Source organism: Erinaceus europaeus, chromosome X, assembly GCF_950295315.1.
Source record: "Erinaceus europaeus chromosome X, mEriEur2.1, whole genome shotgun sequence".
NCBI lineage: Eukaryota > Metazoa > Chordata > Mammalia > Eulipotyphla > Erinaceidae > Erinaceus > Erinaceus europaeus.
This window is the reverse complement of record NC_080185.1, coordinates 55288142-55304475: the sequence shown is the minus strand read 5'-3', so window position 1 is coordinate 55304475 and position 16334 is coordinate 55288142. Positions and strand designations below refer to the sequence as shown.

At 40.0% G+C, this 16334-nt stretch overlaps 1 protein-coding gene across 1 annotated transcript in view; it reads left to right on the top strand.

The window, feature by feature from the left end:
- The window catches only part of VSIG1 (V-set and immunoglobulin domain containing 1), a 65922-nt gene extending 50252 nt beyond the window's left edge, over nucleotides 1-15670 (top strand). Inside the window, exons 5-9 of the mRNA XM_060182655.1 lie at nucleotides 6966-7164; nucleotides 10933-11088; nucleotides 11491-11610; nucleotides 14146-14299; nucleotides 15196-15670. Coding sequence (XP_060038638.1) covers nucleotides 6966-7164; nucleotides 10933-11088; nucleotides 11491-11610; nucleotides 14146-14299; nucleotides 15196-15481 — 915 coding nt within the window. The 3' untranslated portion in view covers nucleotides 15482-15670. The remainder of the gene's footprint in view (nucleotides 1-6965; nucleotides 7165-10932; nucleotides 11089-11490; nucleotides 11611-14145; nucleotides 14300-15195) is intronic.
- The last annotated feature ends 664 nt before the right edge of the window (nucleotides 15671-16334 follow it).

The window sequence follows — 16334 nt, the reverse complement described above, 5'->3', positions numbered from 1 at the left end:
AAAGCTGATAAGTCAGTTTAATCCTATACTGTTAGGGACTGGTGATAGAAATGCATGTAGGGTTGGGGAGATAGCGTGGGGACAGTGGATAGAACTTAGTTACAAAAGACCTTAGGTTTGATCCCCTATACCACCAATAATCAGAACTGAACCATGCTCTGATTAAAAAAGAAAAAAAAGAAAACACATTAAACCTTGTTTCTACAGATATACATATATAGAAGCCAGATTAGGGGATGGCTCAGCTGGTAAAGCGCAGGGCTTGCATGCCTGAGGCTCTTACTTCAGTCTTCATTGTCAAGTGCACTAGAGTAGTGGCTTTTTTCTCTTTTTCTTGTTCACACCAGGGTTATCACTGGGTCTTGGTGCCTGTACTACAATTCTACCACTCCCAGTAGCCTTTTTTTGTCTCCTTCCTTCCTTCCTTCCTTCCTTCCTTCCTTCCTTCCTTCCTTCCTTCCTGCCTTCCCTCCTTCCTCCTTCCTTTCTTGACAGAAGCTGAAAGACAGCTAGATGGGAAGAGAGAAAAATAGAGATGACTGCAGCACTGCTCCCCTGCTCCCCTGCTTGTGAAACATCCTCCCTGCCAGTGGGGCCTGGGGGCCTAAACGTTGGAACGTTGGTCCTTGCCCATGGTAATGTGGTGCACTACCAGTCGACCCTTAATTTTTTTTTAGGATGTGTGTATTTGTATTTTATTATTCCTGACTTAACATTGGTTTAAAAGATTATAAAATTTCAGGGATATAGGTTCATAGGTAGGTGTGTGTGTGTGTGTGTGTGTGTGTGTGTGTGTGTGTATAAGTCTCTGAACTCAAAGTTCTCTCCCTCTCTTTTTGTCATGTGAAAATCTCTTTGTATCTCCATATGAAATAGATAGAAGAAATTTGAGAAATTCATCTCATTTGATACTTTCCACAAATTCATTTAAAAGTAGCACCCCAAATTGCAACCTCAGGCAAATAGGAGAGTAGTTGGGGGTATGGAAGTCTTCCTTTTGGTCTTCGATTTCTTCTCTGTGTGCAGTCTCAGGCCAACTCCTCATCCCAGCACAGTACAGAGAAAATTTTGACCTTGACACTGTTGTAATACTCCTCTCCTCTGCTCCCATAGTTTGCCCTTTTTTGAGCAGTGCAGCAAAGCAAGAAGCTGGAAGGAGAAAAATCAATGGCTTACTGTGGCCTCCGGTGCTCTCCACATTCCCAAAAGGAACTTACACAAACAGCTCTGGAGGCCAAATGCATTTAATAACTCCAACTTGGACTCAGACAGAAAACAGACTGAATTCTTTCAACATTTTCTGTTTACACTTTAGCCTCTAGTAAGAAGGCAATGTTACAGAACTGGGAGGGGGGATCTTTTCTATAAATCTGGCTCCCAGCTGCATGGCCTCCTGTGAATAGGAACTTGGCATAGGAAGGGAAATGCTGTTACTGCAGCTGGCAATCATTGAAGGCATCGCATGGTAAGCTCATGTCCATGGGAAGCATCAGGCCCATGAATAGCACCAATTGGCAGGAGAAAGGTCTGGCTGGATTGGGGGTGGAATGACTAATAGAGGGGAAGGTATCCAGGAAATCATCTACCTTGCCTAGGATAGAACTCTGAGGACCATCTCAGGGTTCTCAGTGGGAATCAGGAACTCCTGATTCTAGGTCTGATTATAAATTAATTTCATGTCCTTGACAGAATCACTTTCTCTGCTGAGTTTTCAGTGTTTTTCTGTAACAGAAAAGAATGAATCAGCGATTGAAAATGGAGGCCTTTAGGTCAGATTTTACTCTGGGTCAAATGCATATTGGTTGACCAGCCCTGTGGTTTCTGTTTTGTTGTTTTAGTTTTTGCTTGTTTATGATGATCCAAGAGTCCATTCCAATTGTCATTGTTCTTTGTTGTCTTATCACTATTCATAAGTCTCTCCCTTTCAGCTCTTACCTGTATTTCTTTCTTTAAAAAATACTTCTTTTATTTTATTTTAATGAGAAAGACCAGAGCACTGCTCAGTTCTGGTTTATGGTGGTGCTAGGGATTGAACCTGAGGCCTCAGAGCCTTAGGCATGAAAGTCTTTTGCAGAATCATTATGCTGTAGCCCCAGCAACTTCCATATTTCTAATATCCATCTGGCTCCTTGAAGGCTCCTCAGTTTTAGAGAACATGAACTACAAATAAAATGATATAATAAAATAGGAAATTTAAATAGTTTCCAGGCGTGGAGGACTTAAACTAAATTTGTTAACTTTTAGAGCTATTGAAGAGCACTAAAGTTGTTGACTAGCTTGGAATTAAATTTTCTCTCTTTATATATATTAATTTTATTTATTTATTATTGTACAAAGACAGAGAAAAATTGAGAGGGGAGTGGGAAATAGGGACAGAGAGAGAGAGAGAGAGAGAGAGAGAGAGAGCCTGAGACCTACAGCTCTGCTTCACCACTGGTGAAACTTTTCCTCTGCAGGTGAGGAAGGGGTGTGAACCTGGTTCCTTACACATTGTAGTGTGTGTGCTTAACCAGGTGTGCTACTGCCTGTCATATATATATATATATCACACTGCTCATCTCTGGCTTATGGTGGTGCTCAGGACTGAAACTGGGACCTCAGGATAACAGGCATGAAAGTTGTTTGCATAGCCATTAGGCTATCTCCTCAGTCCCAGAGCTTAATTTCTAAAGTCAAGTTCAGGTTATGTGCTCTCTCCCCATAGAAGCAAATGTAAGCCTTAAACTTGGGCACTTACTTTAAAGAGGTAAAATGTTAGAGGATGGAGCAGGAATTGAATGATATTAAAATGTCAGTGCCATCGTGTCTATGTGTAATTAGGAAGTATAAATTCTTAAAGTTTACCATAGACAAAAATATAATGTTGGGGGGTTTGGCTGTAGTGCAGAGGGTTAAATGCACATGGTGAGAAACTCTAGGACAGCTTAAGGATCCTGGTTCGAGCCCCAGGCTCCTCACCTGCAGGGAGGTCGCTTCTCAAGTGGTGAAGCAGGTCTGCAGGTATCTATATTTCTCTCCCCATCTCTGTCTTCCCCTCTTTTCTCCATTTCTCTCTGTCCTATCCGGCAACAACAACATCAGTTACAACAATAATAATAACCACAGCAATGATAATAACAAGGCAACAAAAAGGAAAATAAATAAATAAATAAAACATTTTACAAAAAATAATGTTAGGGTTCAGAAAGGAATAAAAAAAGCCCTCTATATTAAAAAGAAGAAGAAATGAGTGAAGTGGTAGCAGGTGGTGGTACACCTGTTCAAGCACACATGCTACAATGTGCAAAGACCTGGGTTCAAGCCCCTGACTCCCACCTGCAGGGGTGAAAACTCCACAAGTGTTGAAGCAGTGCTGCAGTTGTCTCCCTGTCTCTCCTCCTCTTTATCTTCCCATCCCCTCTTGATTTCCATCTCTACTGAAACAAGTAATAAAATAAAATAAATAAGCAAAGAATGAGTGACTTGATCTCCCAAATGCTCTTCTAGCTAATGTGCTATTATGACTCAACACAGCAACTTCTAACATCACCAAGGGGTCGGGAGAGAGGACCTTGAGGAAAAAATAGGGCAGTCTGCCATGAACACAATTGCAAAGGGCAAGTGGACAAAAGGTTAACAAGCACCACTTAAGGGAGTTCATGGATGGGTTTTCTTAACTAGGACTTCACCTTCCCACCCCAAAGAATATGGCCTGTTGAACATCAGTGGCTTTTCCTGGACCTTTATTGCTTTGATCTCTACATTGACAATATGCTTGCTTTGAAATGTGCACAAGCCTCACAGGATCACTGGCTGGGCTCAGGCCATTGTTCAACTTTGATTTTTAAAGGAGTTATTCTTTTGTGAGAAAATGGAACACAAGTTGTACTCCTTCCTGCGTGATTAGATAAGCCTGTTCAGGAAAACATTTCAGGTCTTTTTTTTCCCTCCTCTCCAAGGACACTGTACCAGTGTGGACTTCCCCTAATAGAAAGCCCCTCTAGCTATGTGTTTGGCCTTTGTTTGATCCTGGGGACTTTCCTTCTCACATGGCACACTGAGGTCAAGGCCTTTCCCTTTTAGATCCCCCTGTTATCTCTCCTTACCCCATCCTTGACAGTTTTTGTGTTATTTATGAGAGAGTAAAGTTTATTAGACTGTAGTGTGAAGAGTTAAGGTTGGTCAAAGTCCACAGTAGAAATTTATTATTTTTACTCATTTCACTTAGATTCATACTCAGCTGTGAGACTGTTAGGGTGATTCCTTCTTAAGATCGTAGTGCTGGCCTAAAACATATGTGCAGACCCCTGTCCCCGGAGGAAACAAGGTCTGACACCTAGACTCTCTGGGATCTACTATGAGCTGTAGGCAGGACTGATGTCACACATCATTGTGACCTCATTAAGCTTCAGTATAAAACAAGATGCTTCCCCTAGTCTTCCAGGGAGCAGGGGAAGTGAATAGATGTCTGGGCTAAAGAGGGCTTCCTGAGTGAACTGCAGGCTCTGTTAACAGGTAAGGATCCCTGGGATTTCCAGTTATTGATTAGAAAATAAACCAAATGCTGACCAGTAAATACAATGAAAGGAGAGCTTTATCTCTTGGATGTCATTTCAAATGAAGGTAATAAACCTTTGATGAGTAGAGTGTCCTGGCCCACTTGAGTATCTTCACACTGGATTTCTGGCTTAAGTCAAGTAAGACCCTTCGGAGGGAAAAAGGGTAATTTCAGCAGGTATGAGTAGCTAAAGTATACATGGTTCATGTAGGGGAAAAAAAGAAAGCTGGCTGATGTTAGCTCGAGGTCAGAGACAAGTTTCTTTCTCTTATATCCTCTTTGATTTTCCCCTCAGACCCTACTTTTCTTCCTTGCTTTGAAAATACATAGGTTTTATACTTGGAGGATAATACATTTCAGTTTTATCTAGACAACACCTTTTGGTTTGCTGATTGCCTTCCCTCTCGAATTAGACTATTAAACATAAAGAACATTAAACAAGGGGAGTCTATTAGTAGAAGTCTATTCCAGAACTGCCCCCAACTGTCCTCTGTGTGTCTTTTCTCCCCCCTCCCACATCTTTGGGCTCCAGTTTCTTCTGTGAAATGAAGTGACCTGAATAAGACTTAAGGCTCTCCTAGAGTATTTTATGGAAATGTTAGCACCATGACCTAAGATAATGCCTGCTTATTGAATAAGTGACTAGAATTACACACATTTATGAAACAAACGAAAGGAGTATATATATACTGTGTTGTGAAGGAACCTCAGGGATCACGCAGACCAGTGATTTCCAATCTTCTCATTCATATTTCTTTGTAACTTTTGTTGTGCTTGTATATTATTAGCACCATTATTTATTTAATGATATATTCTATATTTACTTGGTCTCATAAAATCTTATTTATTTATTAATTTGTTTTTGTAGAGACAAATTGAGAGGGAAGGGGGAAGTAGAGAGGAACAGATAAAGGGATAACTATAGTAACTGCTTCACTACTCAAATGTCCCACTGCGGATGGGAACTGGGGACTTGAACCTAGGTCTTTGCACATGGCAATATGTGAACTCTACCAGGTGTACCACTGCCTGATGCCCCCTGACCTCTTAAAATATTAAAAATATCTACCAGTTCTAAACAATAATGCCCATGAATTCACAGATTTGATGTGTGAGATGTAGTTCTTCTTCAAACACAGTAATTTTGTTTGAGGGTTCATTTAGCACACTACCTAAAATCAACTTATGTGGTCAGGAAATGCATGTACTTCAGAGAAGAACAGATACAGAAACCAAAGTTGGAGCAATGCACTATTATGTCACAAAGTGTGTTGCCATGGAAACATGCTCAAGGGGCTAACTTCCCTAACTACTATGTCACAAAGTCAAACTGTGGCTGAAGGCCACGCCAAGCCCACTGAGTGGTAGACCGTCTCCATCACACCATGATCTAAATTACTATGTTCTGCAATAAAGATGGGACTAGAATACAGCTATTTCTTAAATCCAGAAATTATAATATATAATAAAGGAATACTTGTAGTTTTGGTCAAGTTCTTTAATATGTGTCTGTTTGGGTAGTTTTATTCTTTTAACCAGAATAGTAATTCCAGTACTTCCTTTGGTCTCCCAAGGAGAAAGGTAATAGCTGCCTTTGAGCAAGCACTTCCTAGATCTTTTATTAGTTTCATCTATGTGTAAGCCCTGTGTGCTGCCACTGTACTATCTCCTGGGCACTTACTGGACTATGTTGTGTCATCCTCATGACACCACCAAGAGGGAAAAGACCAGATGATTCTTCAGGGTTCTCTCTGCTCTGAAACATTGATATTTTTTTTAACATTGCTCTTCTAAAGAACAGGATGAACTCATCTCTGCTTATCCATTGGAGTATGTGTGTATGAAAGGAGTATGAGCATTCTCACTTTTAGAGCAACCAAATTTTCTAGAAATTTCCACTGAGCAAAGTAAACTCAAAAAATTTAAAACATTTGCTTATTTATGTATTGGTGCTGAGAGTTGAACACACAAGCTCATGTTTGCAAAGTGTACACTCTACCCCTGAGAAAATAGAAATATAATAGATCTCGTTTTCCCATTAAGTGTTTGCTTCCTGTATACTAGCACAGGCATACTCTACACAGACTCCTAAGGTGATTGTGTAAGTTTTAGCCTAAGCTTAGGAGATGGATACCATCTGTTCTATCTGTTCAGTGTCTTTAAGGCAAGCATGTCTTCTTCATGTAGTTGGTAATATCATAGAACTGCTTTGAGAACAAATGAGCTACTGGCCATGCACAGCTGTAGAGAAAGCTAATATGCTTTGCTGAATTGAGAAACCTTAGCCATAGGGATCTATTCCCCATGGAGGGGAGCATGATACTTCTGGTCAAAGAAGGTGACAATGGATAGAAGGAAGTTCTGAGTAGTTTATACTGATCCTAGATTTTCTCCAGATCTCATTTCTGTCATTTTTTTTCTATCCTAGATTTACTATGCTGAAGGTGGACAAGCTACAGCCATTGGGAGATTTAAAAATCGAATTGTAGGGTCTAATGAAACAGGCAACGCATCTATCACTATTTCGCATATGCAACCAGCAGATAGTGGTATCTACACCTGTGATGTTAACAACCCCCCTGATTTTGCTGGCAGCAATCAAGGCATCATCAGTGTCAGTGTGTTAGGTATGGACTGTGACCTTTTTTTCTGCCTTTTTTTTTCTTGTAAACATTCATAACATTGAATGAACCAGGGCTGTGATTTATGGTGACAATTCAGTCCCAGGGGTAAATATCCTCCATGTTTATATCAGGGAAACACAAACCACTAAGCCAACTCATTTAGTAGCACTGGGAAACCACTCATGAAAAATACAACTGCCAAACTTAAAGGACTGCAGAAATTGCCTCATGTTGAGCTATTTCCAGAATCATGGATAAATAATCTTGGATCCTTTTGATTGTCTCTAGTTGGATGCACACCCCAGAACCAGTGAGAAGCAAAAAGCCACTAGATAAGAGTACAAGTCCTACAAATCCCTTGAACATTGATTATCCAGGTGACTATTTGAATCTCATAAAAAGACATGTAAAGACAGGACAGGAATTATAACACCATTTCAAAATGATTAAAAAAGGTTGACAGATCACCTTGAAGTCATTGAGTAGCATGGTAAGAGCTTGAACCTAAGTCCTCTGACCCTCACTCCTGATGTGTTAGCATTCATACATCACCGTTTTAGTTCCCTTGGATATGACTGGTCTTCTAAACTCAAATATCAACTCTCCCAGGAAAGGATTTCTCACTAGTTCTAGGGCAGATAAAAATGTTGGCATCCATATGTTTAAAGTGTCTCCCAAGTTACCAACCAACTTCCACAAAAAGTGGAGAGGTCATTTCCTCTCTGAGTTTTTCTTTCCTATAAAATTTTGTATGAGTTGTTCTTTCCCATAAGGCTTTGTATGAGTTGTTCCTTCAGTGGCTCTCATAACTTGCCCTTAAGCATCAGAGATCCAGGACAGGTTAAGAGGCAAATGAGTTTGTGGAGTTTGGGAACTGTTAAAAATCTATTTTCACTAGTTAGACCAAGAATAAAAGCAGTCTATACATGTATGCTTGCTGGAGAATTTGAGAGTGACAGCTTTCTCAAAAAATTTCTCAAATTTGATTGCACATGGGTACCTGTTTTGCTTGCCCTGACGAGGCATGGAATATGCCAGGGGCAGATGGGTAGGGAGGTCAACTGTGGGGAGAAGTAGTGCTATTTCCTTTCAGGTTTATAGTGTTCAGTAATCAGCATCAAGTCCATGAATTCATTCATTTCTGTGTATATTCTCTTGACAACCACTGAGCATATTTCCAGTTACTGTGCTAGGCAACAGAGATGGCAAGATGTAAAAGTCAGTGTGATAGTCCTCCAAAAGTTCAGAATCTATGCAAGAAACAGCCATTTAACATAGATGCTTACAGTGGAGGTCAGAGAGGAGAGTTGGATGATTGTAGGAGAAAGAGCTAAGCACTGTGCATGGGGAAGTAGAGAAAGTTACTTTTGTGCTGACTTGAAAGATTTACAATGGTGTGTCAAGTGAAAGAGGGACTGAGATGACAGGGCACCATTAAATTTTATCCTGATTCCTGAAATAGATTTTGATGATGAGAAAGCTATTTTACAAGACTGTTGTCACCTCAGGGGTACAGCTTCACATCTGCCAATGCTGTGGGCAAGACACAGTTCAGATGGATGGGGGTGGGAGGGTGATAGTAGGCAAAGGCCCAAGTGGTTAGAAGGGCCATCCTTATGACACATTTATATTAGGTATGCCAGCTGTGCAAAAGAAATCTCTGAAATACACCCAGTTAGATGACTACATCATTATGCTCTATGCATTTGGAAGAAGTGGTGTCTTCCATTCTGCAATTTGGCATGTGAAAAGAAAATGATTTAGAGAAAGAGGTCTGAGAAAAACACACAGAAGCATTTTCATTTATTTTCTTGAGTTGGGCCTCTTACTCTCATTCCAATTCTATTGAAAGTAGTAAAGTGAAATGGCTCATCAGTGGACTTGCCAGTAGACCATCTGAGTTCTACTGGGGACTTTCACTAGATGAAGTAAATTACAGTTCAATCCTGACTTGGTAGTTTTTGAAAATATATAGGATTGGGAGGTGGTTCAAGATGATTCCCTAAGTGTTTTGTTAATAAAAATAAATAAATAAAAGGAGAAAATGTGGTCATCCAAAAAAAAGTCTATATTTAATTATGGGCCCAAGAAGTGAATGAGATTCATTCCATGTTTTTGTCCAGCAGTTAATTCATGCCTTGCTGTTCAATTTTTGTGATGAAATGCCCTCATTTAATTTTCTAGTCAAATTGTTCTGTTCTTCTATAAAGGCTGTAAAAAGGCTTTTAAAAATTGTCAGTTTCAAAATAGTTTCTAGGTTTTTTTTTTGAGAAAGAGGAAGAGAAAGACTATTACCACTAATATAAAGAGAAAGATAGAGAAAGCTCTCTCTTACTCACTCTCGCCCTCTCTCTTCTCTCTGAATGGAAAATTGTGCTGGGGAGACCCTCAGTTCATACTTTATGGCGCTGACAGAAATATCATGTACTCCAACCATTCTGATGAAAAGCCTGGGACCCTTGATCCCATCCTTTTGTCATGCCCAGATCCAGTAGATCACCAGACTGCTAAGTGACCTCCTGGAGTCAAATGATTCATCTAAAGGGTGAAAAAGAACATTGTTCTTCTCTGACTTAAATTCCTTCTGTGCTCCTCCAGCTCTCAGATGAAAATACAGGCCCGATGAAGCTCTCCAAGCTCTGATCTCCCTTGTTCTCTAGCCCCAGCGGCCCTATCCTCTCATCTCTCACCTCATCTAGCACCCTTCTTCACGATGGTGTCAGTTGCTTTTCAATGTCTACTGCCTTGTCCAGTGACAACACTCAAGTGAATGCTTGTGGATTGATGGGAGAATAAAGGTTTCAGTACTGTGTAGAGCACTCCCCATCCCCCATTACAACCAGTAGGCTTCCCAGAGTGACTACAGACACAGGCAAATTCAAACCTTCCAGCCATTTTGTGCTACCCTCCCAGAGGAATGCCCAAAATGACTCATAAAGGAAAAAGAAATATGGCATTAATTAAACAATTTTTTAAATGGATAAACAACAGCTGATCTCAAATTATTTAAGGGCTCTACTTTCCTTTAAAACTGTGATTCACACATATAAACTATGTCCCTAGTCGTTTAATGTTTGCTCACACTTGACTGTTTTTAATAAAGGCATATTTTAAGACACAATGCGGAAATTCTTGACTGTGAAGCTGAGGAGGAGGCAGACACCCTGGATGCTATTAGAATCTTAATGGCCTGGTGACTGCAGACTGCCAACCCCTGAAGTGCTCTACTCCCACCTACTGGTCCAACCAGGAAACTGCTTTTTTTTTTTTTTTTCCATCATTTCATTGGCAGGGGTGGGGGTAGTGGTTTCCAGTTCAGTTGTTGACACATGGGTACAATTTCTCATCTCCTCATGGTAGGTGTCTGAAAAATGTCCTCACCCTTAGCTTAGGTCCTTTTACATCATCATGCACCAGGACCCCAATGCCCTCCCAACCCAGTCCTTCCCTCTTTCCTCAGTTCTTTATTTTGGTGCAATAACCAAACCTAGTCCAAGTTTCACTTTGTGTTTCCCCTTTCAGTCCTTGTTTCTTAAGTTTCACTTATGAGTGACATCATCTGGTATACATCTGTGTGTGTGTGTGTGTGTGTGTGTGTGTGTGTGTCTGTCTGTCTGTCTGTCTCGCTCTTTCTTTTGGCTTAGCCCAAATGATTTTTTAAAAGCTTAAACAAACATAGATTGCACAAAATGCCAATGAAGAAGTTTACTGCAATTGTGGCACAGTGATATTCATTCCACAGGAGTTTTACTCTTTGTCATTACCTTTCAGTCAAACCTTCTAAGCCCTATTGCAGTATTCAAGGAGTACCAGAAGCTGGCCATCCTATATCACTTTCGTGCCTCTCTACACTTGGGACACCATCTCCTGTGTACTACTGGTATAAACTTGAGGGAAAAGACATCATCCCAGTGAAAGAAAGCTTCAGTAAGTACAATCCTTGGTAGCCTTTGGCATCATGTGGTTTGTGTGATTGGCTGACTGCATACCTGTGTGACTAGTGGCTACTCTTTAGAACTTAATTATCTGTTCCTCTGAGAGGGGACTTGAAAAAAATATTTATTTCCCAACATGATGATTCTAATCTAATCTCCCCAATTTCTGAAAGTCAGCCCTGTTTTGGTCTCTTAGTTGGTGGGTATGAAGGGATTAGGCATAGTTCTAGTACCATTGTAATAGTCCCAAAGTGTCTAGTCAGATCCAGGGCATTGCTAAAGGAGACCAGTATGAGTGACGGAGGAGGAAGTTGGTGAAGACTTAGAGATATGCCACATGGATATGAGCTGTACTCACGTATGAAATTTCAAGTCTGTTTCCTGATTTTGACAGACCCAACCACTGGACATTTGTATATTGGAAATCTGACAAATTTTGAACAAGGTTATTACCAGTGCACTGCTGTCAACAACCTTGGCAATAGCTCCTGTGAAATTGATCTAACATCTTCATGTAAGTTGATCATACTACTTTAACAGTTTCTCCTTGAGTATCCTAGGCCTGCTAGTTATGTGAATTAATTAGAAGCCCTCTTTTCATCCTTCTTCCTCTTTAGAGAAGTTTTGTGTTTATTATAGGTTACTATGATAAATGGCTCTCTTGACACCTGACATTTATATGACATTTGTAACATTGTCTAGATTCCTTACAAAAATGAATTTAAACTTGGGCGGGGGTAGATAGCATAATGGCTATATAAAGAGGCTCTCATGCCTGAGGCTCTACAGTTCAGTCCTCTGGACCACTATAAGCCAGAGCTGCGTAGTGCTCTGGTATAAAAAAAGAAAGAAAAAAAAAAGATTAATTTAACCTTCAAAAAAAATCCAGATGATACATATAACTATTCAAGACATACACAGCAGCTTTGCCGATAATACCATGCTGAATTTCTGTTGGTGGTTATGTTGATAACACAGATAAAACTGTATCCATCTATGTGGAAAAAAAAGTCGCTCACAGACTTTCTAGTAGTTATCAACCAGTGTGGTAGGATCAGTCTCTAATGTCAGTGGTGATAACACACACACACCCACAGTCAAAGTAACTAAGATTTATGGTATGAATTATGTGCCACTTGGGTGTCAACATTATATTGGTCCTTCAACTATCCTGTCTAGAAGGCAGGAAAATATCGTTAGCTTAATTTGACTGAAAAGCAAGTAGAAATTTAGAAAGGTAAGTGACTTATCCAGGGTTATCTGGCAAGTTACTAGTTGAGCCAGGATGCTTCTAAAACTCTACCCTCCATTTCAAAGGTACTTGGTTTCTCTTTTATTTATTTATTTATTTTAATTTCTTTTTGCTTCTTATCGTTATCTTTATTTATTGGATAGAGACAGCCAGAAATTAAGAGGGAAGGGGGAGAGGGGACTGAGAGAGACAGAGAGACACCTACAGCCCTGCTTCACCACTTGTTAAGCTTTCCCCCTGTAAGTGGATACTGGGGGCTTGAACCCAGGTCCTTGCACGCTGTAATGTGTGCACTTCACCGGGTGCACCATCACCTGGCCCCCAGTAATTAGTTTCTCTATCTTTAGATATAAAGACTTGGTATCCTCACGTTGGGCCAACCCAGGGGCAAACTGTCACAAGAAATGTCTTACCATGCCTTTCAAGGGCTACTTAATGCTTGTTCCATCTATTCACGGTTTTCCAATTTACCTTGAGTCTATCATCATATATGTATATATATATATATATATATAATATATAATATATAATATATAATATATATATGTAATTTTCATTTAACTTTATTTTCTTGAGCACTGTTCAACTCTGACTCATGGTGGTGAAGAGGATTGAACCTGGGGCCTTTAAATCTCAGGCATGAAAGTCTTTTACATATCTCCCTAGCCTATCATATCCAGGATGTAAAGATGGCTAGTTACATTGGATCGTTGTTCTCCCATGAAGCTGAGAATTCTTCCTTTATTTGTCTTGAATCAAACATGTTCCATTTCTAGATCACTTCTTAATTCTCTTAGCACATTCAGTTGTTTTCAGTGTGAAAGAACCTCATCTTGGTCTTTGCTTTACTCTGATCTGGTTCTACTGCCAGCCTCTTGATCCTCTCTGCTATTTTTCTTTGCATCTGGCTCAATCCTTTTTTGCCTTTCTAGAGACACAGACTGCAGATGTAGAAACTCTGACAAATCCTGCTTGAGATGTGCTTCTTTTTGAAGTCTCTTAATGGTGCCTGGTATTTTACTGTCTTCCCTCCTTCCTGCTTGCCTGCCTTCCTGCCTTCCTTCCTCAAGCATTCACTGAGTATCTACTATATTCCAGGAACTCTTCTATGTAATTGAGGTACAGAGGTGAGCAAAATGCCTCACATTCAAGGAGCTAACAGTTTGTTTACAGGGATAAATAGCAAGTTTCTTTTTAAATTTTTATTATCTTTATTTTTATTAGATGGAGAAATTGAGAGGAATGCGGAGATAGGGAGAGAGACGGAGAAACACCTGCAGCCCTGCTTCACCACTCATGAAGCTTTCCCCCTGCAGGTGGGGACTGGGGGCTTGAGCCCAAGTCCTTGAGTGTTGTAATGTGTGCGCTCAACCAGGTGTGCCACCACCCAGCCCCAAGAGGGAGAAAGTTTTAAGGATTTACTTCACCTAAACTCTGGAAAAGCCTGGTGAAGTATCTCTGTCTATAAAAGAAATCATTTATTTGTCCGGTGATCAGATTGTGGCTCCGTGATGTCCTGACCAAGCAAGTGTACACTGTAGACTCACTCTAGTCCCCATCTTAAAAGGACCCTACCTTCCCCAATTTGGCATGTTGTTTTCTTCTGGTGTGTAAATGTGAATTGGCAAGCTGTGTCATCAAGTCAGTGTTCTTTTCCTACTTGTGAGTTCACCCAGCAGATTGAAGTTTCCATGTTTTCAATCCTTACAAGTCACTTTCCTAGTGTATGTCGGCTCGCTACTGGTCACAAATGCATAGTATGTTCTAGCATCCTAATCAGTTACTTGTATCCTCCAGATCCAGAAGTTGGAATCATTGTTGGGGCATTGGTGGGTACCCTGGTAGGTGCTGCCATTATCATCTCTGTTGTATGCTTTGCAAGGAGCAAAGCAAAGGCAAAGGCAAAGGGGAAAGAATGGAAGAGAAGTTCTAAAACTGCCACAGAACTCGAGTAAGATTTTATTTTGTGTGTGTGTGTCTTTATTTGAATTCAGATGTTCCTTGGATCAAATCTCTTTCAGTCAACTCTTCCTAAATATTCCCTTTAGTATAGGACATCAGCAGTAACTTTTGATATCTTACTAGTACTGCTTAGTAAAAGAATGATGATGGCTGCCATCTTTATTTTATAAAAAAAATGTTCATCTCCAAATGTTCTCTGTGCCAGATTCTCTTCTGAGTACTTTATGTAAAACACATTCTTTAAATGACAACAAATCTGAGATACAAGAAAATATTTTCTTTATCATATTCAAATTCCTTAATATCTACTGCTACAGTCATAATTTACATCTTTTAATAGTTTTCGGGACATGGAACCATGAGGATAAATAAGCATGGGATTAATAGATTCATAGAAGTGAGAGTGTGGCCTTGTCCACAGCTCATGTTTCCCAACTATTCTGCTATTTTCTTCTTGTCTGTATATCACCCTGGTTCAACTGTTTATTGCTCAATTTCTATGCTTCCATGATTATTTGTTGGATATCGAGCAGCTGATGTATTGTGCTAGATGGAGTTGAAAATGTATCAAAGCCATGCATGGATTTGAACCTCAAAGAGCTTATGAGACCTTTAGACCCTTATAGAATGGCATTAGCTTCCTCGTTTCTAAAAACACTGGTCTGTCTCTCTTGAGTTCTCATTATATTGTTGAAACCTAACCTTTCTACACCTAAAGTTAGAGATACATAGTCTGACAGTGAATCAGAATATCAGAAACCACAGAGGCCCTGAATAGACTGGGGCTTATGGATATTGAAGGTAACTATGTAGCTTGTGACTCCACATAAAATTTCAAAGTTAGCATTTCCCTAACTTGTTCTTTCCTGGGTCTTCTTCTTGCAGACCTATGACAAAGATAGACGAAAGTACAGGTTGTCACGAAATGCCAGCTGAAGACGCTACCCGGGAAGAAGCAACTAAGTCATCTACCAACAAAACTGGCCCTGATTCCAACCTAGGGCCAGATCATGAGCCTATGTCTGCCACAGAACCTACTTCAGTACCTGAGCTTGAGATTCAACTGGAGCCAAAGCCTGAACCCCAGCCAGAGCCTAAAGCAGAACCCAACAAACCCAGCATTGTAGTTGAGCCCTTATGTGATGAGGAGAAGAGAGTGACTAAGTCATAGGTTGGTAGGCTAAGGGTAATACTCATCACTAAAGAACCATTGCTGTCATTTGGAATTCAGTTGACCTAGCTAATACCCCAACTCTTTCCTCTATTTCCACCAACCCTCTCCCAACAAGGAACGCCTACCATTAATCCAAAATAAACTGGTAAAAACAACTACTAAATAAACTCAACTGCGTTACCAGTACAGCGTATTTACAATCATGAAAGCATAATCAATGCCAAAACAAGTAATTTCTAACTCATTTGAAGGTGTAATGCAACAATACCTCTGTTTATCAGCAAACCATATTTCTCTAGTTCCAGCTCTTTCCTGCACTCCATATGTACCTACTATGAGACAATCATTAATTGGAATCAATATTACTTCTAGATTTAGTTTCCAAGATTCTTCTATTTACTTAAACAATAGTCACTACAAAAAATAATTTATGGGGTCAAGTGGTGGCACACCTGGTTAAACACACACATTCTAGTGTGCAAGGGCCCAGGTTCAAGCTCCTGGTCCCCACCTGTAGGGGGAAAGCTTCACAAGTGGTGAAGTAGGGCTGCAGGTGTCTCTTTTCCCTCCCTTTCTCTCTATATCCCCTCCCCTCTCAATTTCTTTCTGTCTTTATCCAATAATAAATAAATATATTTTAAAAAACAACAAAAAATAATTTACCAGGAGTATCCCATATATTGGAAAAGAATTCCAAAATATATCAGAAATCTTGATGTATATAGATGGGACATACTAATTGGTACTTAGCATTTAAAACCAGGCCTTAAAAGCAATGTTTCATTTATTGTGTTAGATTGCTTAAGGGACCATCCTACTATCCAGTATATGAGCACAGCAATTGCTTTTA